Source organism: Solanum tuberosum, unplaced genomic scaffold (assembly GCF_000226075.1).
Source record: "Solanum tuberosum cultivar DM 1-3 516 R44 unplaced genomic scaffold, SolTub_3.0 scf00392, whole genome shotgun sequence".
Lineage (NCBI taxonomy): Eukaryota > Viridiplantae > Streptophyta > Magnoliopsida > Solanales > Solanaceae > Solanum > Solanum tuberosum.
In genome coordinates this window covers 168,589-193,311 of record NW_006239342.1, presented here as the reverse complement: position 1 = coordinate 193,311, position 24,723 = coordinate 168,589, and the positions used below count along the sequence as shown (strand labels likewise).

At 32.5% G+C, this 24,723-nt stretch overlaps 4 protein-coding genes across 5 annotated transcripts; 1 reads left to right on the top strand and 3 right to left on the bottom strand.

The window, feature by feature from the left end:
- The first annotated feature begins 2,616 nt into the window (after positions 1 to 2,616).
- On the top strand, positions 2,617 to 4,898 carry LOC102594292 (uncharacterized). Its single transcript, XM_006362797.2, has 3 exons — positions 2,617 to 2,976; positions 3,708 to 3,899; positions 4,570 to 4,898. Exons 1-3 carry the CDS (start codon positions 2,752 to 2,754, stop codon positions 4,726 to 4,728), a joined length of 576 nt encoding a protein of 191 aa, XP_006362859.1. The 5' UTR covers positions 2,617 to 2,751; the 3' UTR covers positions 4,729 to 4,898.
- Positions 4,899 to 5,132: 234 nt separating this feature from the next.
- Positions 5,133 to 10,568, bottom strand: LOC102593965 (transcription factor E2FB). The gene is made up of 14 exons (XM_006362796.1): positions 10,127 to 10,568; positions 8,547 to 8,727; positions 8,244 to 8,303; positions 7,971 to 8,056; positions 7,777 to 7,865; positions 7,594 to 7,648; positions 7,279 to 7,331; positions 7,056 to 7,106; positions 6,887 to 6,935; positions 6,720 to 6,785; positions 6,549 to 6,625; positions 6,194 to 6,416; positions 5,877 to 5,943; positions 5,133 to 5,687 (listed from the first exon to the last, which is right to left on the bottom strand). The coding sequence occupies exons 1-14, from the start codon at positions 10,280 to 10,282 to the stop codon at positions 5,554 to 5,556; spliced, it is 1,347 nt and encodes a 448-aa protein (XP_006362858.1). The 5' UTR covers positions 10,283 to 10,568; the 3' UTR covers positions 5,133 to 5,553.
- A 903-nt stretch (positions 10,569 to 11,471) lies between these two features.
- On the bottom strand, positions 11,472 to 15,037 carry LOC102593640 (uncharacterized). 2 transcript variants are annotated; one of them, XM_015303211.1, is made up of 3 exons: positions 14,949 to 15,032; positions 13,385 to 13,429; positions 11,472 to 11,874 (listed from the first exon to the last, which is right to left on the bottom strand). In XM_015303211.1, exon 3 carries the CDS (start codon positions 11,845 to 11,847, stop codon positions 11,614 to 11,616), a length of 234 nt encoding a protein of 77 aa, XP_015158697.1. In that variant the 5' UTR covers positions 11,848 to 11,874; positions 13,385 to 13,429; positions 14,949 to 15,032; the 3' UTR covers positions 11,472 to 11,613. The 2 variants fall into 2 exon arrangements, with proteins under 2 accessions (XP_015158697.1, XP_006362857.1); XM_006362795.2 differs by lacking the exon at positions 13,385 to 13,429 and having other exon boundaries at positions 14,949 to 15,037.
- A 669-nt stretch (positions 15,038 to 15,706) lies between these two features.
- LOC102593316 (50S ribosomal protein L27, chloroplastic) lies at positions 15,707 to 18,603 on the bottom strand. Its single transcript, XM_006362794.2, has 4 exons — positions 18,518 to 18,603; positions 16,902 to 17,175; positions 16,184 to 16,285; positions 15,707 to 16,112 (listed from the first exon to the last, which is right to left on the bottom strand). Exons 2-4 carry the CDS (start codon positions 17,166 to 17,168, stop codon positions 15,927 to 15,929), a joined length of 555 nt encoding a protein of 184 aa, XP_006362856.2. The 5' UTR covers positions 17,169 to 17,175; positions 18,518 to 18,603; the 3' UTR covers positions 15,707 to 15,926.
- Between the last annotated feature and the right edge of the window lie 6,120 nt (positions 18,604 to 24,723).

The following is a 24,723-nucleotide window of genomic DNA, read 5'->3' as shown; positions in this document are numbered from 1 at the left end:
ATACATATCTAGCTAAGCTTATTTATACTCTCGATAAATATTAAAGTGCTTACGATAATAACTTATTTTAATGTGATTTTATAAATGAAGGTTGGAAAAAATTGAATGTATGCATATTGCATACTTTATTTTTATCCTATATGAAATAAAGTCAATTTTGATATACATTTAATTTAAGAAAAGTAATTTTAACATTTTTAACGAGTCAACTTTGAAAAGTATGTGTGTACACAAATTCCAAAGAGTAATTACGAACACAATTTTTTTTTAAAGATTGGATATGTAAATGGTATTTGATTACACACACGCAAGTTTCAACTATCCAATATTTAAAAATTTAATATTATTATAAAAAATTAAGACAATGATTGATTGTTTTTTTTATTGTAGGGATTAAGATGTGGTTATTTGTGAACCGGGAAAAGGGCTAAAAATTATGTGAACTATTTGAAATAGGTCAATTTTATTCTTATATTTTTTGATAAAATATAAGTCTCATTATTAGTTAACTAGCTTAAAAATATCCTTTAATTAATTAGTCAAGTAACTCAAAAATAAAAAACCCTTTCAACGTATAGTTGCTTCAAAACAAAATAAAAAAAAATATTCAATTGTGTCCTTAAATTATTCGAAATTGGATTTTTTTTTAAAAATATCACCACAAAGTAACCGATAAACGTTATATCTACATAAATATCTTAGTATAAAATGAAAAATATGAAGAGTGAAGTAAATTACAAGTAATACATGATTTGAAGAGCCCACTGATAGGTCTTTTTATTATTCTATCGAAATGTGCATTTTTTTTAGGAAAAAAAATATATAATGAGAATAGGGGAGTGTTTGGTGAGGGGAAATATTTTTTGAAAAATGCTTTTTAATATTTTTTGTATGTTCGGTTTGTCAAATTATGTTGGATCTTTTTAAAACAATTTTAAAAAAAAATAAAATGAGAAAAATAATTTACATAATTGAAGTAGTGAATTTTTTTTCCGATAAGTGACCTTTTAAGTTTAGTGTCTCATCTTCCTTCGCTATCCCCGAACTCTCACTCCATCTCATCCCACTTTTGCTACCTCCTAACTCTCACTTCATCTTATTCCATCCTTATAGTATTTTATTCGATTATATATCATTGCTCTTGAGATAATATTTTTGTACTTACTTATAAACATTAATTTTTTTCTTAAAAAAAACATTTATCCACATTTTCATGTTCATATATCATTAATTAGTTGGTGAATGAGCTTTACCTATTACCAAAATTTTGCTAAAAGGAACAATAGCTATGTTTTCAAGGTTGTCTTTTCTTTTCACTTGATATTCAACATCTGTTTTGAAGTTTGATCAATCTGAATTCGCATCGAAAAGTTTCACTTTGAGAGATAAATTCTCTTAATAAAGATGACTATATACTCACGGTTCAAACTCGAGACCTCTAATTAAAAATTGAATAGTACTTGCAATTTCACTACCATCTTTAGTGGTATATTTTCAAGATTTTGTTTGCTTTCTTAATAGTTAATTTACTTCTGCTTAAGGAAATTTTTAGATTAGTTCTCATTTTCAATTTCAAGTAATGCATCAATTTAGAGCTAAGTTGTCTTCCAAATTGCAATCAATTTAGTCATTTAATTTGTATAAAATAAAAGGGGAGAAAATTTTTATATAGAGTAATTCGGTCACTCTAAAATTTTTCACTTCAAGAAAATAGCAAAATGTAGTTCCCTTCATTACTAAGCAATGTTTGATATTCATTAAAAGAAAAAAAAAACAATTCAAATTATCAGGTCCACTGATAATTATGAAAAATAAATTATTTAAAATTGAGTAGTAAGTTATAATAATGAATGTATAACTTACTATTCATAAAGTTTAAATATTTATAAGTTCAAAACCAAAAAAGAGGTTTAAAATTTTTTAGAGTTTCAAAATAAAAAATTATAATTATGAGGTTTAAACATTTATAAATATAAAATCAAAAAATAATTAACGGAATTTAAATCTACATACGTCATTTCATGTTTTAAGTAAGGATACTTTTGTTTAAATTTTACTTTTCCATTAAAGTGCGACTATTTTTCATTTACTTTTCAAATGTTGGCTAAAAACTCATGAGAAACCCAAAAACTGGTTATCCCACCTGATTATTTGAGAAAATTTCATAAATAACGGTAGTTTAAAAGGGTAATTACAAACATAATTATAATTAGCTACAATCATTGTATTAGTTGAGTATTTACTACATAACCCAAAACATAGCTATTGTTCATAATCTTTTAAGATTATAACTATTTATCATAAATACAATTAAATATTTGCCACGTCACATAATTTTTCTTAATTTTTAGTAGAGTATATGATTGGAGCAACAAAGATTGCAATGGAATGGTAAGTACTCCTTCATCCTTAATCAGAGATCTCGAGTTCGAGTAGCTTCTTGGGGGTACGGAGTCGGCATGAATTTAGATTTTAGTCGAGTTCTAACGTGGATACCAAACACGGGAAAAATCTTTCTTTTTAATTTTTTTTTTATGTATGATTGGACTAGGCCCAAAAAAGAAGTAGGAAGCCCAATAGTAAGGAATATAGAATATCTCCATTTTTTCATTTGTTAAAACAAAGAAAGGCTAGAAATAATGAAACTTGTCTTTCTCTCCATCTGATTTTTTTTTTGTTTAACTCTCCATTTGAGTCCACTCCTAAAAGAAGAAGAGAACTAACGCCACGTTTGGATAAACTCAAAAAAAGATGGCTTCTGCTTTGCAAATTTCTTCTCAGCACAGTAAAATTGCTCTTTGTTCTTTATTTCCTGTTTTTCCAAATTTAAGAAAACCAAACAAGGTACTAAATTCAGGTACCTCAAATTCCAATAAAAAGTTTAAAATTAGAGCATTGAAGGAGAAAACAACAGAAGAAGTTAAGTCTGCTGAGGAAATCACAAAGAAATTTGGTCTAGAAGCTGGCCTATGGAAGGTACTCTTCTTTTCTGTTCGGATTTACTCGTCAAATTTTGACTTCACATATCTATTAAGAAAAATAATATTTAATTGATATAGTGAGTTTATTATTTTATCCTATTAATTGATACTTTTTCTGTTCCTAATTACTTGTTTATTTTTTCTTTTTTTAATTGTCCCTAATTACTTGTTCATTTTGACAAATCAAGAAAGAATAAAATTTTTTTTTTACCTATTATACCTTCAATTAATTTCTTTAACTGTTTAATTTCTTGAAAATATTAAGTTTTTAATTCATCAACTTCATAATTAATAGGGATAAAATGGTAAATTCATTATATCATTAATTGTTTTTTTAATAAGTGTGTCAATTCAAAAGTGGACAAATAATTAGGGAAAGAGGGAGTAATAATAAATTACTATGGTTAAGTGAAACAAAGAGGTGAAAAATATGTTAATTAATTGGGGTTGATTAAGTGTGCAAAACACGTATCATACATTTATTGTTTTAATATAAACAGTTGCTGACGAATAAGTTTCTACCATTCTATTTTGCCTCTTGCTTACCCCTGTCCAAGAAACCCCTACAAAAGAATATCCTTTACAAACAACAATCTATCGAGTATAATCTCATAAGGTGGGATTTGGAGAGGATTGAACGTACACAGAGAGACTGTTTTCGATACATCCTCGATTCAAGTAACACATACAAAAGATTATCTTTTTTAATATATTAAATGATTTCAGATATTTAGCTCAAAAGAGGATGGAGATGAAGAGAACAAGGATAAGAAATCAAAAGGGGATCAAGCAAAAGAGCTTTTGGCAAAATATGGAGGAGCTTATTTAGCAACTTCCATTACTCTCTCATTGATATCATTTGGTCTCTGTTATGCTCTCATCAATTCTGGTGTTGATGTTCAATCCTTGCTACAAAAGGTACACTTTTTCCAACACAAACTTGCTATTAAGTTTTGTTTGAATGAATTAGTAGAAAAGGAGGAAAGAGATATAATGTGTTCTTGCACCTCCAAGGTGTGTGGCCTGGCAGCTATGCTGCTCGGATTCTTCAGAAATGTTGGCTGGTTCATGTTGGATCCTCCAAAAGAATGTCTTCTTACACCTTTAAGGTGTGACATGGTTGTCTATGCTGCTCGGCCTCTTCAAAGCTGTTGTCGGGTGCATTTTGGATTCCCAAAAGTAGTGCGCAACAAATTTGAAGAGTCCGAGTAATATAGTCTGGCAGTCAATGAAAATTGAGATAATATCTCAAATGGTCACTCAACTATGAGATTTTTTTCTCAGAAAGTCACTCAACTTTGATTTTTTAATTAAAATCTCCATAGTTGAGTGACTTTCTGAGAGAAAAGCACATAGTTGACCGACTTTTTCATAGTTGAGTAATTTATCGTGTACTGATGAGGAGATGCATGAATACGATGTAAAGTGTAGGTTGGCATGTTACAACTGCTATTACTACGTCTCAATCTCAAACAAGTTAGGATTGGCTAGTATGAATTCTCGTCGTCCATATTGCTCCATTTAAACTCATCTCAGTCCTAATATTGCAAGCGTTTTGACTATAGGAACTCATATATATATTTTGCAGGTGGGAATTTCTACTGATGAGACTGGTGAGAAAGTGGGAACTTTTGCATTGGCTTATGCTGCTCACAAAGCTGCATCACCTATTAGATTCCCCCCTACTGTTGCTTTAACACCAATTGTTGCTAGTTGGATTGGAAAGAAAGTTGATAAAGAGAAGTAAAACTAGGTTGATTTTGAACACAATTTTGCTGCAGATATAATATGTGTGTTAGTAAATACTACAGGTTAATTATCTTACTAGTATTTGATTGTTATAGCCAAGTATAACAACACTGTTGATAAGTGCAAGATTTAGCTCAGTATATAACTGGAAATACAGGTTTTCATCGATGTTCTATCGTTCTTCTCAATTTAGCCTCAATCCACAAAGTATCTCACGTTCGTACTAGGATTGGGAAAGTTCTGCACCCCAAGGGGGTGTAGTGCAGGCAGTAAGATAAAAGCAAGCATCAACGGTTGATTTCACGACTCAACAGTTTACTATTGCTCCAAGTCCCCCTTTCTCAATAGATGCAATTTGAGAACTTGAATAGCAGAGAAGCAAACTCCAGACACATTCAAATGTAAAAAGAACTGCAGCAACTAAATAAAACTTGTCCAAAGTATGAGAATAATCTAGGCTAAATCAACCTAATTATATTGTTAGAGCTAAGATCATAGAAAGCAATGAGTTATACAATACACGAGGCAAGATATCGACAGCTTAACCTACCGACTGTTGCTATTACAAGTGCAATCTAAGTATATCTAAACTGTACAATGAACAACCGGCTCGAGTCTAGCAATATCTTGAGCCTCAAATGCAACAGCCCTGGATGCACTTGTTCTTTCCTTTATAGAGTTCAAATGGCTGTACAGGGGATTGAATCTAATGTAGAAGTTTTTGTTCAACCAATAATACAAGCATTCATCGTGCAGATGGAGCAAGCATTCATCTTTTAGAAAACTAAACGAGAGCATCCATACAAGCACCAGCAAATACCATTTAGCACCCGTAAGTGTTAGCAGCAGAAGGTACTTCAGTTGTGGCGGGTGGTGGAGTTTGGGCTCTTGGGGTACTGACATTAGCGATTGAATAATCTTCTTGAATTACATCCAACTCGTTCCAGTCAATAGCAGCTATTTCCGAGTTAAGGATGTTACATTCAGAGAAGTAATTTCAATAAAAGTTCAACTTCGATGCACAAAACAGGTTGCCTAAAAAGGTAACTACATGTAACCGTCCATAATACATCGATAGTGTTAGAATCAATATATATAAAGTTAAATCCTTTTGATAATAACAGAAAACAGATTTCAGAAGGATACATTCTGTCCTCCACATGTCAGTGATGCTAACATCTGCATCTGACAAAAGCCAGTAATCTGCTTCGTTCTGAAAGATTGAAAATAATTAGAAACTGAAAACCATAGTTATTCAAATCCTAAATTTTATCATAATAAATATGATCGTGTCTGAAACATCTATTCTTCAAGGAATGGCAAAATGCAAATGCTTTATGGGTCGTACTTTCTTACTTTTGCCCCGCATTCAATAGCATTGCAATTATTTAATAATGCCCATGAACAGTTAATGTAATGCGTGTAACGAGAGGTTAATGCAATGCTCGTAAACAGTAACTTACATCAACATCTGGAACAATCTTCATGATTCCAGTCATAAAGTCCTGTGAAGTACCAACTTCTGAGCGCACATTTTGATTTTCTTTTCCCTCCATGCCAATATCAACTTCTTCATTCTCCTCGGTAGCCAATGTTGCAGTTGCCTTCTCATTCAGACCAGACGTTGAAGGCACACTTGGGGGTGCCTCAACAGCATTTACCTCCTCAAACTTCTCCTCAAATTGACTAAATAAAACACAACTCTAGTTTCAAAGATTGAAATATATCCATTATACCCCATATAATGTAAAAAGATTAGAAACATCCCTCCCCTTCTCTCCATTCTGGATTCATATTGTGCTAAGAAGCAGCAAATACCTGACTAGGTAAACATCAATGGGGCCCATCGTGCTCCGTAACACTATTCTGTATCTCCTTTGTGGATAATCAACAGCCTAATAGAGGCAAGAAGGACATGCTAAGATGTGTGGAAGTGAAAGGGCAAGAAACGGAACAATATTTTTTCTGTAATAAGGAGATATAGGTTACCTCGTCAGGGTCTGGAACTTCTAAAGTGGTACCATGTGGAGCTTTAATTGCTATCAATGTTTCATTCTGATCGAACCAATCAATTTTTAGACTAAGCGGTCAATTATTGAAGGTTGCATTTAGAAAGAAAGGGAATGGAAAAATTGGAAGGAGGGTTAAAATATTACCTGGAAACAAGGTAAGCTCTTGATATCATCTTCAGTGACGAAAAGCCATCTTTGAAAAGAAATTTTCAGGATATCAGTATTTAAGAATGAAGAAGAAAATGGTGAGCAGCTAAATCCATCAAAAATCGCATGAGCAGAATGTTAATCATATTTAAGCCAAAGATGCTACCTTTGATTATTTTCATCTTCACTCAGGTCCCTTAAACTTTCCTGCATTTCTCTGAAAGAAGCGAACAATAACACAATGTAAGGTCAGAGATGAAGCAAAGCACTGTTGGATTTTTGTATTACAAGTTAATGTAGAGCAATGTCTAGCCCAGAATTAGCCAGAACTATTCCAGTGAGTCCTCCTATGGTGAATAAAAAGATGAACCCTACAGCAAATAACATACCTTATCTGGTCATCTAATCTATGCTCTTCAACCGTCAACTTTTCCACTTCTGCCTGCAAGAGTGCAAACTCCCGATAAGAGAATACCATTAAAAATGTTACTAGCAGGTAAATGCAAGTTAGCAGCCTTCAGCAGAGGAGGCACAGATTAAAATTAAGAGCATTGGAATGCTTAAAACTGTTGTTTTGTGAAAAAATAGAGGATCTTTTCATCAGTCCGAGCCCCTTTTGCTCAAGTTACTTCACTTTTAGAGGACAAATGTGTAAACTAAAAAACATTAAGAAATACAACAGGCATTGGAGTAATGGTCCTTACCTGTAAACTTGCAACACTCTCGTCAGCTTCTCCTGGTTTCGAGACACCTTGACCCCTACATAATAATGTTTAAAATCATATTTTAACTTATGTTTTCTCTGAATTATCCCGAATCGCATTATAAATATTGATAATAAACAACTGAGCAATTTATTCAAATTGGATGAGTATCTCCGCCCATACTTCCACTGGATCCTGTTCTTGAGTTTCTTTTCTATCAGCCCAATGCCTTCCAGGACATTTGTGATGTCATATATACGCCTTTTCTGCACCTGTTATAAGAAATAACCACCTAAACTGGTAAGACCTCATCAGGCATAGTAGCATCAAGATTCAGAATACTGTCTTCTGCATTGTTTGAATAAATTGAACTTCACCTCTAATGTATCAGCAGCTTTATTTAGATCAAGCATACCGTCTTCTGCATGTTTGATTAGATTGATGAACTTCTTCGTTAGAAGACCTGAATGGAAATCAAGAGATGCTGTTATAAGTACTAGTTTAGTATATAGCTCTTCCATTTAACAGGTAATTGCCAGAGAAGTATCCAATAAACCACAAATATGTAACACTTTAAAACAACTCAGGCATTAGAGAAATAATAGATTGAAGGACAAATCAACAATTATGTCATCAAAGTTTTAATTTACCCAGGGAGCTATCATATCGACAAGGACCAACAGGAGTAACATTATTGCCTGAAGGGGATCCTGTAAATTCAATAAGCAAAAGTTAGAACTAGTAATTCTCTGCTTATATAAATAAGGTTTGTCTCAGAAAAAGTGAACAACAAAGATAAGGATTGAGAGAGAGAAGGGTATGAAAAGAAGCAGCAGCAGATAATCTACAATTTACTGACTTGCAGAAGTAAGATTGCTATACTGAATGCTCCATTGAAAGTACATGAAGTACACTAACATTTTGAATGAAACATTTTTCTCAAAAATCCTCACCAACATTGGAGGTAACAGCTTGAGAAGCAGATCTGGCCTTTGAAGTCCTAGGAACTTTCTGTGCATTTTTTCCAGATACTGGTGTCTGTATGGGACTGTTGACATTAGCATATCCAGAAGCTGGATTCCGGTCACCAACCCCCTGTCCATAATTTGCTGCTGCACTCTTCCGCTTCAGTGGCTGAAAAAGACAATTGAGTACCCCAAGTTCTGTCAGCAAATTATTTTAAAGATTTAACCTAAATTGTGTCTGAAAATGAAATTGATATATAAATGTGAACTTGTCAACTGCATGCATCTCCTTTAAATTAGCATAGGCTAAGTGCAAGTTTCATTTTAAATTAACAAGTATTTCGCATGAACAATGGCAAATTAATCACATACTATCAACACTTTGAATAATAAGTGAAAATTAGTCACACTGATGGTCATACTAACAGTTCATAGCTTGGATAACTGAAGACGGATGTATTGCTATGGAAAAAACAGATGAAACAACCATCAAATAGCTGCTCAGTGCAAGGATGTAATGAGACCATAAGTTCATTGGTTTAAACATTCCCCAAAACCAATAAAAGGAAAGAGAAAAATTAAATTAGAGAATATGCCCGATAAATTAGTCTTCCTTAAGTTTGGTGGTAGATTAAATACTACCAAATCTTCCACTAGATCAAGGTTCTAGAGACTCGTATCAAAAAGAATATGTCCTATAAAACCTAATAAATAGTGTGCTACATCTGAAACATTTCTCAGATACTTACGCATAGTCCCTTTGAAACATTTCTCAAATGCTTTTCCGATTGGAGAAACAAGTTGAGCTCAATAAAGCTACTATGACCACTATACCATCCAAAATTCAACAGCACATTTAGCACAACCAGTTCCTTGATCCATTTTATACCACTGGCACACAACAATAAAGTAAACTACATCACAGAAAGATATACAGCATAGCATTAAGGAAAATGGAGAGCTTACAAGAGCCTGAATTGTAAAGCAAGAATTCCAGTCAAAGCCACCTCAAAACTTCACTTAAACAGCACAAAACCTCAATTTTTCCAGTCGAAAATCTTAACCAACGATCAATAAAGCAACTTTCACCATTTAATATCCAGACGCCAACAACAGATTATACATAAAACTGTTCATTTATCCCATAAACACACCTATATTGCATCAGTAAGGCACTAAAGAATCACAAAGAAAGCTCACTAGTCTCGATATCCAAAATTCAACAACATTTAACACAACCAGTTCCTTGATCCATTTCTACCACTGTCATTCAACAATAAAGCAAACTACGTCACAGAAAGATACACAGCATAGCATTACACAATTGGAGAGCTCACAAGAGCCTTAACAGTAAAACTACAATTCAAGTCAAACCCACCTCAAAAGCTTCACTTAAACAACACAAAACCTCAAATTTTCCAGTCAAACATCTTAACCAGCAATCAATAAATCCAATTTCACCATTAATACCCAAACTCCAACAGCAATTTTTACACAACACTGTTCAATTTACACCACACACATATATTACATCAGTAAGACACTAAATAACAGTAAAAAAAGCTCACCGGAGTCTTCACAACAATTCCAGGGGGTTCTTGAGAGGAACAATCAACTGGTTCTGTGGAAAACCGGTGGTAGTCACCAAACACCGGTTTAATCGACGAAAACTGAAGCTGACGCTTCAAAGATTGTTGCTGCTGCTGCTGCTGTTGGGGTTTCATGATCTGCTAAAATCTTCGTTCTTGAACAACCCCACCTGCTAAAAACTCCCAAAATTCCCAAAAAAGTCTTATCTTTTTTGTTTTCAGTGACAAAACAAGAGGTAAAATTGATGAAATTGAAAGCCCTTTTCGATTCTTGAAGTTTTAGGCATATGGGGCTTGGCAAAAAATTGGGAATTGATGGAAAAAAAGGAGAATTGAGTTGAAAAAGATGAAGAAGATGAGATCTGAAATTGGGAAAAGGGAAAAGGAAAATAGCGGGAAGAGAGAGAAAGGGAAGAAGAAGAAGAAGAAGAAAGAGAGGGAATTTGGTTCGGATATATAGGTGGAGGGAATTTGCAGTTATTTGTAAATAAAAATATACTATATTATAAAAATTAATTAATCAAATTAAATAAATGGTACTTTAGTACTATGTTTTTTTTTTTAGCAATATGATATGCAATTATAGTTTAATCATATGGTTAAGAAAGTTTGGATCTAGTTTGCACCCTCTATTTTCACATGTCAAATTGAATTCTATGGGCTCCATAAAAATTTATTTATTGATAGAAATTTTAATATGTTTAGTTAATCGGTTAAAAAAAAGTTACTTGCATAGCGATAATCATATATAGTCATCAATAATATTTGTTTGGTTATAAATACAATATTAAGGGTCTATTGGATTAGGGATACGGTTCGATACGGCTTATCGATTTGTAGATATGTTGTTAGAGAATTATTACGATATTCATTATTGATTATTAGCCATTAGAGGTTAGGTTATCGTTTGAATTGTTAGTCAGTTTTAAATCAGAAGTAAGTCACACTAGATTAAACAATTATGAAAATAATCATTGAAACCTACTCAACAAAACTAAAAGGAGGAGCAAGATTCACATCACTTGAAAAATATATCATAACTTTGTATAATAGCAACATACCCGATGAAATCCCATACAAGAGGTTTGAGAGGGTAAAGTGTATCTAGACTTTGTCTATCTTATGGAGATATAGAGGTTGTTGCCAACTAATACGCATTTGTGCCGTTATAGTTGGCCTCCTTGGGTGTTCGAGTCATGGGAATAGACTAACCTTGGGGGAAGTGTTCTCTACAAGGTTAGTCTATTCCCATGACTCGAACACCACAACCCTCTGGGGGGAAATAGTTGCAAACTCATACTAATAAAGTCACATAGCTCAAGCATACAGGTAAATATTTGACAAGATTTCCATTCATAAATCATACCACTGCTCAGCATCTGAATCTCACTGTACCAGTACAGCAAACTAAACATCAATTTGAAGTTTATACATGTTCTTAAGAGTATTGCAGTTGATTTACTCCATTATTTAAGTAGACGAGCAAGGTCGGGGTCATCTAAGCTGACATCCAACCATCCCTGTAAGCGCATGTATTCTATGTAATGATCGGGTGGCCTTACAGCACGAGGGTTTCTTGGAGTGAAGCCATGAATTCTCTCGAGGTCACGAGCAAGCCATCGAACGTATGCTTGATCTAGAGGAGGCACAATCTTCAAAAGCACCTCATCTCTCTCCGGCTTTGCTGGCCTATTTCCCATCACCGGTCAACTTCAAGAACCTGATGACTGATGCAAACAAGAGACAACGTGGTGAGACAAAAAGGGATATGCTGAAGGTTAACAAACACTAAACCACAAAGAGAAGAAGAATAAGGCATCTCAATGAAGCCGAAGATAAAATGAACAATAAACATGCGGAAGGAGGAGCTGTGTCAATACTTTCACGAGCAGTATAGAAAGTAAGAACATCTTGGCAGCATATGGTCAATATCAACTTTCTTTTTTCTCAACGCAACAAATCAAAGGCTTCAAGGATAGAAATGCTTAAAGTTCAGAGCAAGAGTGTGAAATAATCAACATAGATGTCTATAAGTAGGATGATTGGACCAATCTAAGTTGCTCCGACTCTTCAAAAATGCCAACAAGTGCGAGTCGGATCCTCCAAAAGTAGCTTTTTTGGAGGATTCAACACAAGTGCGACAGCATTTTTGGAGAGTCCAAGTTTCATGGGCACCAATATGATTCATTGCCCATGCAGCAACAGTCGCTCTATTTCACTTTCAGCAATCAGCATTTTTCTACTGGCTGTGTTGTAATGACTTTTGAGAACAACTTGATCAAGCATATACAGAACCTGGTCTAACAGACCTATTATATAACATTAAGAGCAAGATAGGCTTCCAAATATCATCTTGTATAGCTTGCTGGTCTTATGGTTCTGGTAAGTACCATTCCCTAAATTCTGAGTCTCTTTGCAGTCAACAGGCACTAGATTCATAATTCAGAGAAATTGTTCAGAGTTTTCCATTTTTATTCTTGATTTGGCGTAAATTTACCAACAAATTTTCATTTAACAGTTTTCTCCCCCTGGGGCGGCAGCGGATCTACACCACAAGCTATGGGTTCGCAGAATCCAGTAGAGGTTTGGCCCAAACTATGTAATGGTGTTAAGAAATGAAATTCACTTGATGTGTAAATTAGATATCTATCCCAAAACCAGTCGTTGTAGTGTACTAAAATCAAGAACCCATACACTTAAAATCTTGGATCCACCTCTGCTTCTCCCACCTGCCACCCAAAAGAAAAGCTCTTCAATTGAAATGAATCTGCTTAATTTGCAGAATTCTCAAGTATGCTTGCAGCTGTAGTTAGCAATAAGCTTTAGAAGGACTTATTTATATGTATCTTTTTATCAGTAAGTTTTAGTGGGATTCTCTTTCAGCAGAAGTTAGAAGATAAATGCAGTACCTAGTCCCGGTTGCAAGTTGAGGGATCTACAAATGATTCTACAGATTATTAATTTTTTGATAACCGTGGTGTCCGGGTCAACTTGCTTCCATGGGATACCTGCTACCTCCCATCAACAACAAGTATAAGGTAACTCTGTCCACCGAGGCTTGGACAGATGGCAAATGATTCTACAAATAAAATGCCAAGAGATCGAAAAGGGGTAACAACATGATAAGCAAGAACCAGGAGATGGAGTTTTCCATCTTCATTAAATAATATATGAAAGAACTTGCAAAAAATATCATATCAGGCACGTAAGATGATTGGCAATGGCTGAGATGGCTACCAGTGACTGCATTCTGTCCCTCTCAATCTAAATACAAACTAAAACCTGCATCAAACATAAATAGGTACAAATGACATTATGACTCAAGAGCAGTTCAATCAACCTGCTGATTAGAGCTATCATCAGTATAGGTTCGGACTATGTAAGCCACAAAAAGCATCTTGCACTGACAAATTCTACAATTGCATCATTTTCCTAATCTAAACGTCTATTGCTATATAATTTCCAGTCCAGTACCTTCTTTTATTTTATTAGTACATTCCATATACAGATGGTTTTAGGTTACCCTCTTAGAATTTGCCCATGGAATGAAAAAGCTTATGTAACTAAAAAAAGGTAAAAAAACTTGGGCACAACCCAAGCATACAAATTAGGACTGTTGTAGAATCCAATATCACAATATCAAAAACAGTCTGAAATTATCTTGGAAGTTTAAAGAAGGGTAACAAGCTGAATGTAAGAGATCTTAAAGGAATTCAAGACTAAGGCTCGTTTCTATTTCACCGTATTAGGATGTGCCAAAGTGTACCAAGTATAAAAATGGAAAGTAATGACCATAGAACTAACCATCGACATAACAACCAACAAGAATCTTATAACCAATCCAAAATTTACTCCGATCATCACCAACACAATTCAGAAAAAAATACATTTTTTATAGTAAGTCTAGAAAAGTCTGATTGTGATTTTGGCACTGTTCGGTATGACTAAAATCATTCTCCACAACTACATTTTAAAATTGTTAACTTCAAATATAAGAAGTTATGTTTTGGTGTTTGGTTACTGAAAATATTTTCCATCAAAAGAGGAAAATGACTCCTCAATTATCTCATAAGTCATGTCCTTTTACTGCTATTTCAACTCTTACTCCATATCGCTAGCTCCAACCAACAGCAACAACGACATACCCCATGAAATCCCGCTAAGTGGGGTCTGGTGAGGGTAAAGTGTACGCCGACTTTACCACTTCCTCGGCTATCTCCAACCAATGCTCACATATAATACCCACAACTTATTTTTCCGAAAAGCATTTCACTTCATGCCTAACACACCTAATGGAAAAAGCACCTTTAGTCCTAATTACAATTATCTCTTGCTCCTAGCAATACACATCACATTCACTCTTCTTTTCAAGATTACGCCTAACATCATCGACCCTCCTCCATAGTCTCATTCACAAACTCTACCTCAAAATAGATTCCACAGACAAGGCCTTACACAAACAATTGGTGATAAACGGAGCACGATTTAATCAAAAAGGACAAGTCTTTAAACCACAAACAAAGATAAATCAGAAAAAATCGTTATCAATGACAATATAAACTCTAGTGTGTTCATCAAAATTGCAGTCAGCTAAAATTTGGCTAGTCAATAGAATTGAGAACCATAAGGTTTTAGGTTCAAACCCTTCGGGGGTGGCTTAGACAGAGGTCTCATGTTCGAAACCCCTTATTGGCCTTTTAGCTCATGCTCGTTCAGGACTTGCCTAGTGCGGTTTACACTCGACTCGAGTAACACATATTAGAACTAAATTTAAAATATGAGAAGAGATAGATGAACTCACCTGATGAAGAACAACCAGAATCGCAAAATCCTCTAGAAAAGGAACAGAGGTATGGCTGCCACAATTTTGTTTTGCAGCATTTTCGGGTCGGATCTCAAATATTGTTTTTTCCTTTACTATTTACATTTTGTATATTTGTTTCGGGATCGGACTAATTTTGGTGTGAGGTATAATGTATAATAAATTCATGATAAAATGTAGGATTATTTTATCCCAAGTTCGGTATGAGATATTAGGTAGTTTCTGGATTATTTATCCCACCATTTTCGTCATAGTGATGAGATAAGTTATCTCATATACATAGTAGAATAACTAATTGCAGAATGACTTGATCCCAACCAAAAGACCACTAAAAGTTTAATTATGGTTACGAGGGATAAGATAAATAAATTTATCCTATTTCATAGGATTAGTTTTCTCATGGTATACTAAGATAACTTATCCTATCGTTACGGTATAATAATGTAGTATAATACAATCTTGTCATTTATCCCAAAATTAATATTCCTTCTCATACCAAATGAACCCTTATAATACTCATTTTACTTTTAAATATACTCTCATTGTCCCAATTTATATGGCAGGATTCGAATTTAGAGAGTTAAACAGTTTAAATTTGATCATGAATTTGGACATGATGGAAAAAGGTCTTTATATTTGACTCGAATTGTCAATTGGACCATTTTACATATAATTTTTCTGAATTGAACACTTAAACTGAATGAAACTCGACCTTTTAAACTCTTTTGGCTGTGCTATTGTACCAAGGTGCATCTTCTGAATCATACATTTCATTCTGTACTCATACAAACTGTGACAAAGACTAATGCTTTCAGTAACACAATTTAGTGATTTACAAACAAAAGACAACAATGGCAGAAACACAGTTTAGAAAATGTGCCTGCATATGTGTTCCCAAGTAACTACTAGCAATAACCAAAATGACAACAGAATGTTTAAAAAGTCGAAAGACCATTATCAGCAAGTGGTTGTAGGATTATCCTCGGAGGATTCAGCAGCAGAAGCAACTATCAACTGAGGCTCAGGGATGACACCTTCTCTTCGTGCCTTTCTACGTTCACGTTGTAATCTGAAGGACTCTCTCTTTCGGTTTCTATAGCTGTTGGGGTTTTCAGGTTGCACCTCGCGTGGATAAACACTTATCTGCACATTCAGTATACGTTAATAACACTGGTGTACCACATATCTACAAGCAGTAAGCTAAAGAACTCAACCTTTTTTCTGTCAGGCCCAAACTTTTCAAATTTGACTAGTCCATCAATCAAAGAAAATATTGTGTGATCTTTGCCAAGTCCAACATTCTTTCCTGGGTGGAACTGGAAATATCACCAAGAGGACGATTAGTAATCATCAAGGAAACAGAATAAGCATCATCATATTGTCAGAAACGAAGAACAACTCAAGTCGGATTTATATACAAGTGTGCAGCCTTAAAGTACCAAAAGATTTGCATACTAAATTTAGATAAATGACTGTAAGTTAGAGCAGATTACAACTGTGCTTGTCATTTCTTTAAGAGGACTTCTAACTATGTCTTCACGATAGATCAGATACGAGAGCTCAGAACCTTAAACCTTACAGCAATCTATTACTTCAAATGATAACAAGATAAGTATCCCCTTAAACCTTCCAATACCTTGTTTTGTACTCAATCTAACGCTCTTTAGACGATCCACATATTTCCAACGAATAATATACAAACCAAATGCAGAAAGCTAGAAGAATAGAGCAGAGATATTGACACGATGTCAGGACCTAGTATGTTTGTGAGGTATTGAGCAAAACAACTGGAATTTATACTCTACTTGGGCGGGTTGGTCTGAATTCATTACAAGCACCATTAATCAATCAAAAGAACTATCAGAACTTCCACAGTAAATGTAGGCAAAAATAAAAAAGAGAGAGGAGACCCAGAAGAAGTAAAATTGAAACCTTTGTACCGCGCTGGCGAACAATTATAGAACCGGGCTTGGCGACTTGGTCACCATAAATCTTGACACCAAGCCTCTGTCCAGGAGAATCTCGACCGTTCTTAGTGCTACCTGCTCCTTTCTTGTGTGCAGACTCAATTGTCAATGGAGATTTCAACGGGAAGGAAATGGAGAACTTGGGGGCAATGGGAAGAGAAACCCCGAGGAGAGAATTGGAAGATAAGGAGAGTCCTTTGAATGAGGAAACAAGACTCAAACTCACTGCCATTTTTACGCTGCAAAGAAAACAAAGAAATTCAGTAGCCTCTCGCGGCACTTACTCTCAGAGATGAGAGGCCTAAAGGAAAGGGAGTGATATTTAACAATGGGAAAAATATGAGCATAGAACTACTAAGAGGACAAAACTATTACCATAACAACTACCAAGAATCTTATAGCCAATCTAAAATTTCCTCTGATCATCACGAACACAAAATGGATAAAATATATTTTTATATTAAGTCCACTGAAGGTCTGACTCTGACTTTAACACTGCTTGGTATGACTAGAACAGTAGAAGAGTAATAAAAAATGGTTCCTAGAAATATTTCCTAAGAAAAAATGGTTTCCATCAAAAGGGGGAAATAACTCCTCTCACTTATGAGATAAGTCATTTCCTATTACTACTATTTCAACTCTTTCTCCTTATCGCTCGCTCCAACCAGTGTTAAGATAATATTGTCATTTCTTAGTACTCAAAATTTTATCAAAATATAATCCAATTTGCTGAGCTTATTATCAATCTTTAATAATGCATTTAACTTGACGATAAAACAAGGAGGAAAACAAATAAAATGTTTCAAAAATACATTTCCCAATCCTATATACCGAATGAATTGATGTACTAAAACACACACACCTAACCAGAAAAGTACTCAAGTCCTCATTACAACTATCTTTACTCCATTCTATATCTCTTGGATATCAATACACATTACTTCCACTCATTGCTTTTTTCAAAATTACACCAAACATCAAAAACCCTCCACCACAAACGCATTACGCAAACTCTACACCAAAAAATATTCCGCAAATAAGTCCTTACGCAAGCAATTGGTCATAAAAGGACCATATTTAATCATAAAGGACAAGTCTTTAACCCACAAACAAAGAGAAATCAAAGGAAACCAGTATCAACAACAACATAAACTCTAGTGTGTTCATCAACATTGCAGTCCCCTAAAATCTTACTAGCGGTCAATAAAGTAGATTGAGAACCATAACATCTCAAGTTCAAATCCTAGTGAAACATAAATACTACTCCCTCCATTTCAATTTCCAATAGCAACTCTTCAATTCTACCTTTCCACATTTCATGTTTGTTCACCATACAAGATTAAAGAACATTTTGGTACATTCTACATATCATTAGTTTAACCCCACAAGATTCACAAAATTTCTTTACTTTCTTACATTATTTGCCAAAGCCAAAACCAAACTAACAAATTGAAACGGAGAGAATAGTAAACCAAGATTTGCAAGTCAGCTAAAATTAACTACATTTTCGAATACCAAATTAGATATAGTACAAGAAAAAAACATTGAATTTACAGAAGAAGGGGAGAGAGATGAACTCACCAAGGGGATTATGGAGCCACAATGGCAAAATCACCAAAGATAAAAGATAAGAGAAATGTCAGCCATCCTTTTTATAATATACTTGACCCGTGTTGAATTGGGCTTTTAGCTTGTTTTCGGGTTACTTTAAATATTAACATAGTGGTTTCGTTTATCGAACATAAGTTATGGACATAAATTAGTTTTGCCGAGTTTTTGACAAAAATCATCCCTAAAGTATGACTTAAACCTAAAATACATCCTTGTGTTATTTAAGTGAACAAAAAACATCCTTATATTATCCAAAAAGTTGCAAGATTCATCATTTTATCTATTTTTTTTAAGAAACTCACGCCACCAACAAAAAAATGTGTTAAGTCGAATGAATATATGTACACATGGTCAAGCTAGTCAAGTTGAGTGATTTTTTTAATTTTTAGAAATTGAGTGTTTAAATCATATTCAGATAAAATATATTCAAATTTTAAATATTCTTTGTAAAATGTATGGCCAAATACAATTCCAACTTCAAAAATTTCAAATAAAGTAATTCAATTTTTTTCATAACTAAACGCCTATGTAACTTCACAAAATTTCGAATATTTCTATACATTGTATAAAATGTGAATTGCATTGTAAAATGAATTTTTACATAATCTTTCTACCATCGGAACCTACTATATAAATATTTCAAGACTTGTGTATTGTTGCAAGTCAATTTACTTGATAATGCAAGAAACACATAAACTAACAATACACAAATTTAAATTATGAGAATGAAAGATTCATTTCCTATGCATATCCTTATTTTTTTTAAGTAACTTTGATCTTCTTGTCGTGGCTAAGACATGGTGAACAAATTAAAAAAATGTATTTTTTATTGGTTCAATCAGTTTCTTAACAAAAATAGTCTGAAGGATGACTTTTGTTATTTTTTAGATAGTATAAGGATGGTTTTTACTAACTTAGATAATATAAGGATGTACATTAGATTTGAGTCATAGTTGAGAGATGATTTTAGCCAAAAACTCTAATTTTGCCTATAATATAGAAGTTAAAACATTTTCATCGAAGTTATCAAGGGAAATAATGTGATTTTGAATAGAAAAATAAAATGTTTTTTTTCAGATATCTTTTCTCCGAAACTAAAACCCAAGTGAGTGTTCTTATATTTTTGAAATTGTTTTTTTTTCATATTGATATTCTACGAAAAGTGTTTTCGAAAAAATAAAAACATATTTTTAATTTTTTGTCATGGTTTTCATCGAGAAAAATTCATACTCCTACTTACGGACATGTATAATATGATTTTTCAATAAAAAGTATTACAATAAATTCTTTTTCATACTTCCATATAATGTACGGTTATGAATGTCAAAATGAGCCTAAATATACATAACTCGTCTAACTCATTCAAAAATTTATGAGTTGAGCTCAAGATAATTTGAATTGGGTCAATCTCAACTCATTTAAGATGTAACCCATTTAAAAATCATATTTAATTGGGCCCTATTTAATCTCTAATTTCAACACATTTTAAGACTCTCTTTTTTGCACATTTTTGTAATGTATGTTCTCATACCGAGGGTATAAATTACTATCTATTTTTATATCTTTTAGGATTTATCTATTTACTAGTGAATCTGTGTGTAAAATAGATATATTTAAATTTAGTATACCCTCCGAAAAAATGATAATAACGAAGACAAAATTACCAATAAAATAAACTAAAAATATCACTTTTATTTTGCCTATAAAAGGTACTACATCACTCTTCCATAAACAAATTTTATACAAATTATAAACATCAATGAATTTACTAAATAACATTCGTATGGTAACAAAATGAATGTATTCATCAATATATCCAAGAATTACAAATATAATACAATCAAAGTTTCAAATTTTCGGTAGTCCTTTTTTTTCTTTCCTTTATGCATTTCTTTTTCATTTTAGTTTTTTTTTCTTTTTCTTAACACATTAATTTGTGCTTTCCTTAATTACAAATTGAATCTCCAAATTTTACTCTAAAAACTGAATTTTAGTCTTTAAATCTTTATTAATATTTTTTACATGTATTCAATCATATCTTTTATTTATTTTGTTATATAATGCTATATATAAAGTATGTTTTCTTTTGTATGGATTTTATATAATCTGAAATAAACTAAAAAAGGAAATAGAATAAAAAGAAATTAATACAATCAAAGTTTCAAATTTTCGGTAGTCCTTTTTTTTCTTTCCTTTATGCATTTCTTTTTCATTTTAGTTTTTTTTTCTTTTTCTTAACACATTAATTTGTGCTTTCCTTAATTACAAATTGAATCTCCAAATTTTACTCTAAAAACTGAAGCCATTTTTTTTCTTTTTCTCCTTGCAATGAATTAAAATTAAATTACCATCTCTCTTTTTGTTCGTCTTTTTAAATAATATCTCCTACTATTTAAATAATTTATTATTGTTCTCTATAAATTTAGGGAGAATATAATATAGAACATATTAAGACTTATATATGGAACAACATATAAATTTCGAAAAATCATATATGGAACATATATAGAGTTATATATGGAACAAAATAAATAAATTATTCTTTGTACATTAAACTTTATATATATGGAGCCTTTTTTCTTCTTCTTTTATTTGATATCTCTATTTTTCTCATCACTCTATGTTTCTTTTCATTTTTTTTTCTCTCCTTCAGTACTCTATATTATTTTCTTCTTGTATCTTTCTAATTTTATGTAAAAGTCCTCAATATCAAAACTTTCTTAAAATAGTATCACTTTTTTGTTATACAAATTCAAGGTATTTCAGTGAAAAAAGGGAGAGAACAAAAGAAAAAAAATCAGCGTTCATACTAGAGTTGGGTTGAAAATTTTACCTATCAAATTAACCATTTGTAGATTTAGGCTAAAACTTCTTCAAAAATATCAATTCTTGTTTCTTTTCTTCTTCTTGCTTCACTCTCGGATGTCAGTCAAATTTTGAACGCTTAGCAGCAGCCTGATGATTGTTTTTGTTAAATTACATGAATGGTATCTTGAAAGGTAATCAACGAAGAGTTGTTCAAATAATATGATGTGTTGTTGATCCAACATTTCTACAAAAAAACACAAGACATTAGTAATGTTCATGGTTTGATATTACAAAATAATCTTGAATTATGATGGCCTTCTTCCTTAGACTCATTATTTCTTGTCTATCTATTTCTGCAAATTTATATTACATAAATTTCATATTGATTCATGAAAAAATTGAGATTGTGAATGTATATTGTATTCTGTTTATGTAGTTATCTTCAAATTTTAATGGTTTAGAAATCTTTCAAATTCTACAATTAAGTAATACAGAATTATGTTGTAACTGAAAGAAATTTTTGAAATAAAAATAAAGAGTCTTTTATTATAAATGATAAGGATTAATCTTAACATTGATTTTTTTTTAAGGTTTTAAATCAATTAAAACGGTTTTGCCATTTGCTCACACTAGTGTTCTTTCGTTATTGTCTTTTTAATGATGAATTAAAAGTGGTCATAAAAATCAATTGTGGTTACTATGTAGGCTTTTTGGACGGGTCATGATTCAACCCAATTTCTATTTCAACTCATTTTAATGCCTTCAATTTTAATTCAACCCGCTCATTTAACACCCTGACCTATGATCATGCCACATTGATCTTGAAAGTTGCTCATATTATGTTGGTATGGCATTTTAATATTAATAACGGAAAAGGGTCAAAATTGCCCCTAAACTATACGAAATAGACCACTTATACCCTCCATTATATTTTGGGATAAAAAATACCCCCGATGTTATCCCAGGAGACCACAAATACCCTCAAGAGTTAACACCCCAAAATGTTAGTGGCGTGGCAAGCCACATGGGACTAATCCCTCCACCTAAGCGTTGCCAACTAAGATTCACTACAAAAGAACTTGACCTTTAGTGGCGATAAAAGTCGCCACAAAATCCCAAAATATTGCCACTAAAGGTTATGAGTGATTTTTAGTGGCGACTAAAGGCTCCAACAACCATTCTCTAGTAAAACCTATTTTTTTCAACCAAAAAAAATTATGATAATTAATTTTCGATTGCAACCTAATTTTCTAAAATAAATAACTTGCAATATCAATATTAAAAACATCTAATATTATTACGAAAAATCATCAAAATTACTTCTCGATTCAAATCTCCTACTATATAATGCATCATTGTACATTTTATACATTTACATATGACATAAAAAATAAAACATACAGTGTCTTCAAATTCCTACTTAATCGATATCATTATTGGTTTTTTAAAAGTAATGAAGAAAAAAATACAAAATTAGAATTTAATGTTAAAAACTTTTAGTGACAATTTTCTGGGCTTTTGTGGCGACTGTTGTCGCCGCTAAAGGTCTAGTTCTATTGTAGGAATCCTAGTTGGCAATGCTTAGGTAGAAGGATTAGTCCCACGTGGCTTGCCACGTCAATAAAAATTTGGGGTGTTAACTCTTGAGGGTATTTGTGGTCTTTTAGGATAACAACATGGGCATTTTTTATCCCAAAATGTAACGAAGGGTATAAGTGGTCTATTTCACATAATTCAGGGGCAATTTGACCCTTTTCCGTATTAATAAAAATATACTATATGTCACATTATGTATCATGTTATGTCTATTGGTGGACATTACATTTGTGTCTCTTTACTCTCATCAATTGCAGAAGAAAGTGGTCATTAGTTGTTAGAAACTTATGTAAGCACCAACTATTTATTTCACCCATTATTCTATCTTTATGTCTTGTAACTTATGTAACATTTGGACCATTCATTTGGCAAATTTACTACTCACTATCTTCCTATTCATTGTAAGGAAGAATTCATCACCTATAAATAGTGTGGTCTTCTTTTGTGTTGTGAAGAAGAAGAAATAACAAGAGATGTACAAGAAAATATAGAGTGAAAAAGATGAATAGTATTATATTGAGTTTATCTTGATATTAGTGTAGTGAAAGAGAGAGTTGAGACATAGAAAAATATTCTAAGTCTTCAACTATATTCACTATACAAAAGAGGGTAATTATAGTTGTAGAATGTGTTGTTTTTGTGGAGCTTTGGACTCTTCGACTAATCCGGAGTTGCTTGAGTTTTACGACGTTGTTGAACTGTTGTATCCTGGAAGGAACAAGTCAAGAGTGATACTGCTGGATCGTGTAGATTATGTCGTAGTGGGCTTGAATCTCCTTAAAGAGAGTGAGATATCCGCGTCTCAGCCTAGATGGTTATTTAGTCAATTTTTGTTCATTTTATTTTCAATTTTAATTTAGTGTAGCTATGATATATTACACTTTTGGGGTTCCATCTTATCTGAAAACTTTTCCTCTTCCATTAGCATAGCTAAATTTGAATAGGATGCCTCAGGAAAAGTAAGCCCCTTTCCGTGATTGAACACCATCATATTAGTAGTGTTGGTAAGTTAAAGGATTTACAAGACGAATATATAAAGTAAAATAGATTGTTAATTTATTTACTTTTATTGGACAAGAACAAGTGGAGAATATTAATGCCATGAACCTAATTCTTTCAAAGAATAATATATTTCTTGGTTAAAAAAATATATTAGGTGAACTTTTTGGTATATCTAAATTCCGATAAATAAAATTAAAATCTAATGCATATGTATATAGTAAAAGACAACAAATATCAAATAAAATAATGAACTCCTACATCATGCTATAAAAATAATCTATACGTGCAAATATATAAATGGTTTTAACACGTAATAGTACAAAATTATCAATAAAGATTGTGACGGGAATTGAAATAGTTCAGAATCTCACCACCTTTAGTTAGAGGTCTCAAATTCAATTCTTTGAGAATGAGTTTTTTTTTTTTTGGTTACAAATATTGACACCAAAAATGAGTTATGCAATACATGAATTTGAATTTTCATCAGACTCAATACAAATATTGTATAAAAATACTAGTAAAATTTATCCGAATGCCTCTCTAAAAATTATTTTGAACAAAACTTTAACGTCAATTTCAAATTCTCCTAAAATAGAAATTTAATTCCAAGTTTGTGAATTCATTTTTAAAAAAAAAACTTAATTCATAAATGTATATTTTATAAATAAATAAATAAATACATCATACTCAATGTATATAGATTATTTATACCTTATGAAATAACCATATTAAAAAACAACTAATTATTAATATTTTAAATTTTAAATCAA

What these genes read in the sequence shown, in the direction of transcription:
- LOC102593965 (XM_006362796.1), bottom strand. Translation starts at nt 10,282, where the DNA reads ATGAAACCCCAACAGCAGCAGCAGCAGCAACAATCTTTGAAGCGTCAG. An exon ending in GAAGATGAAAATAATCAAAG is followed by an intron (nt 6,936 to 7,055) that starts GTAGCATCTTTG and finishes TTCTTTTCAAAG; the next exon opens with ATGGCTTTTCGTCACTGAAG. An exon ending in AGAGCTTACCTTGTTTCCAG is followed by an intron (nt 6,786 to 6,886) that starts GTAATATTTTAA and finishes TGGTTCGATCAG; the next exon opens with AATGAAACATTGATAGCAAT.
- LOC102593316 (XM_006362794.2), bottom strand. Translation starts at nt 17,168, where the DNA reads ATGGCAGTGAGTTTGAGTCTTGTTTCCTCATTCAAAGGACTCTCCTTA. An exon ending in TTCGCCAGCGCGGTACAAAG is followed by an intron (nt 16,286 to 16,901) that starts GTTTCAATTTTA and finishes TGATATTTCCAG; the next exon opens with TTCCACCCAGGAAAGAATGT. An exon ending in TTGGGCCTGACAGAAAAAAG is followed by an intron (nt 16,113 to 16,183) that starts GTTGAGTTCTTT and finishes CTGAATGTGCAG; the next exon opens with ATAAGTGTTTATCCACGCGA.
- LOC102593640 (XM_006362795.2), bottom strand. Translation starts at nt 11,847, where the DNA reads ATGGGAAATAGGCCAGCAAAGCCGGAGAGAGATGAGGTGCTTTTGAAG.
- LOC102594292 (XM_006362797.2), top strand. Translation starts at nt 2,752, where the DNA reads ATGGCTTCTGCTTTGCAAATTTCTTCTCAGCACAGTAAAATTGCTCTT. An exon ending in TAGAAGCTGGCCTATGGAAG is followed by an intron (nt 2,977 to 3,707) that starts GTACTCTTCTTT and finishes AAATGATTTCAG; the next exon opens with ATATTTAGCTCAAAAGAGGA. An exon ending in TTCAATCCTTGCTACAAAAG is followed by an intron (nt 3,900 to 4,569) that starts GTACACTTTTTC and finishes TATATTTTGCAG; the next exon opens with GTGGGAATTTCTACTGATGA.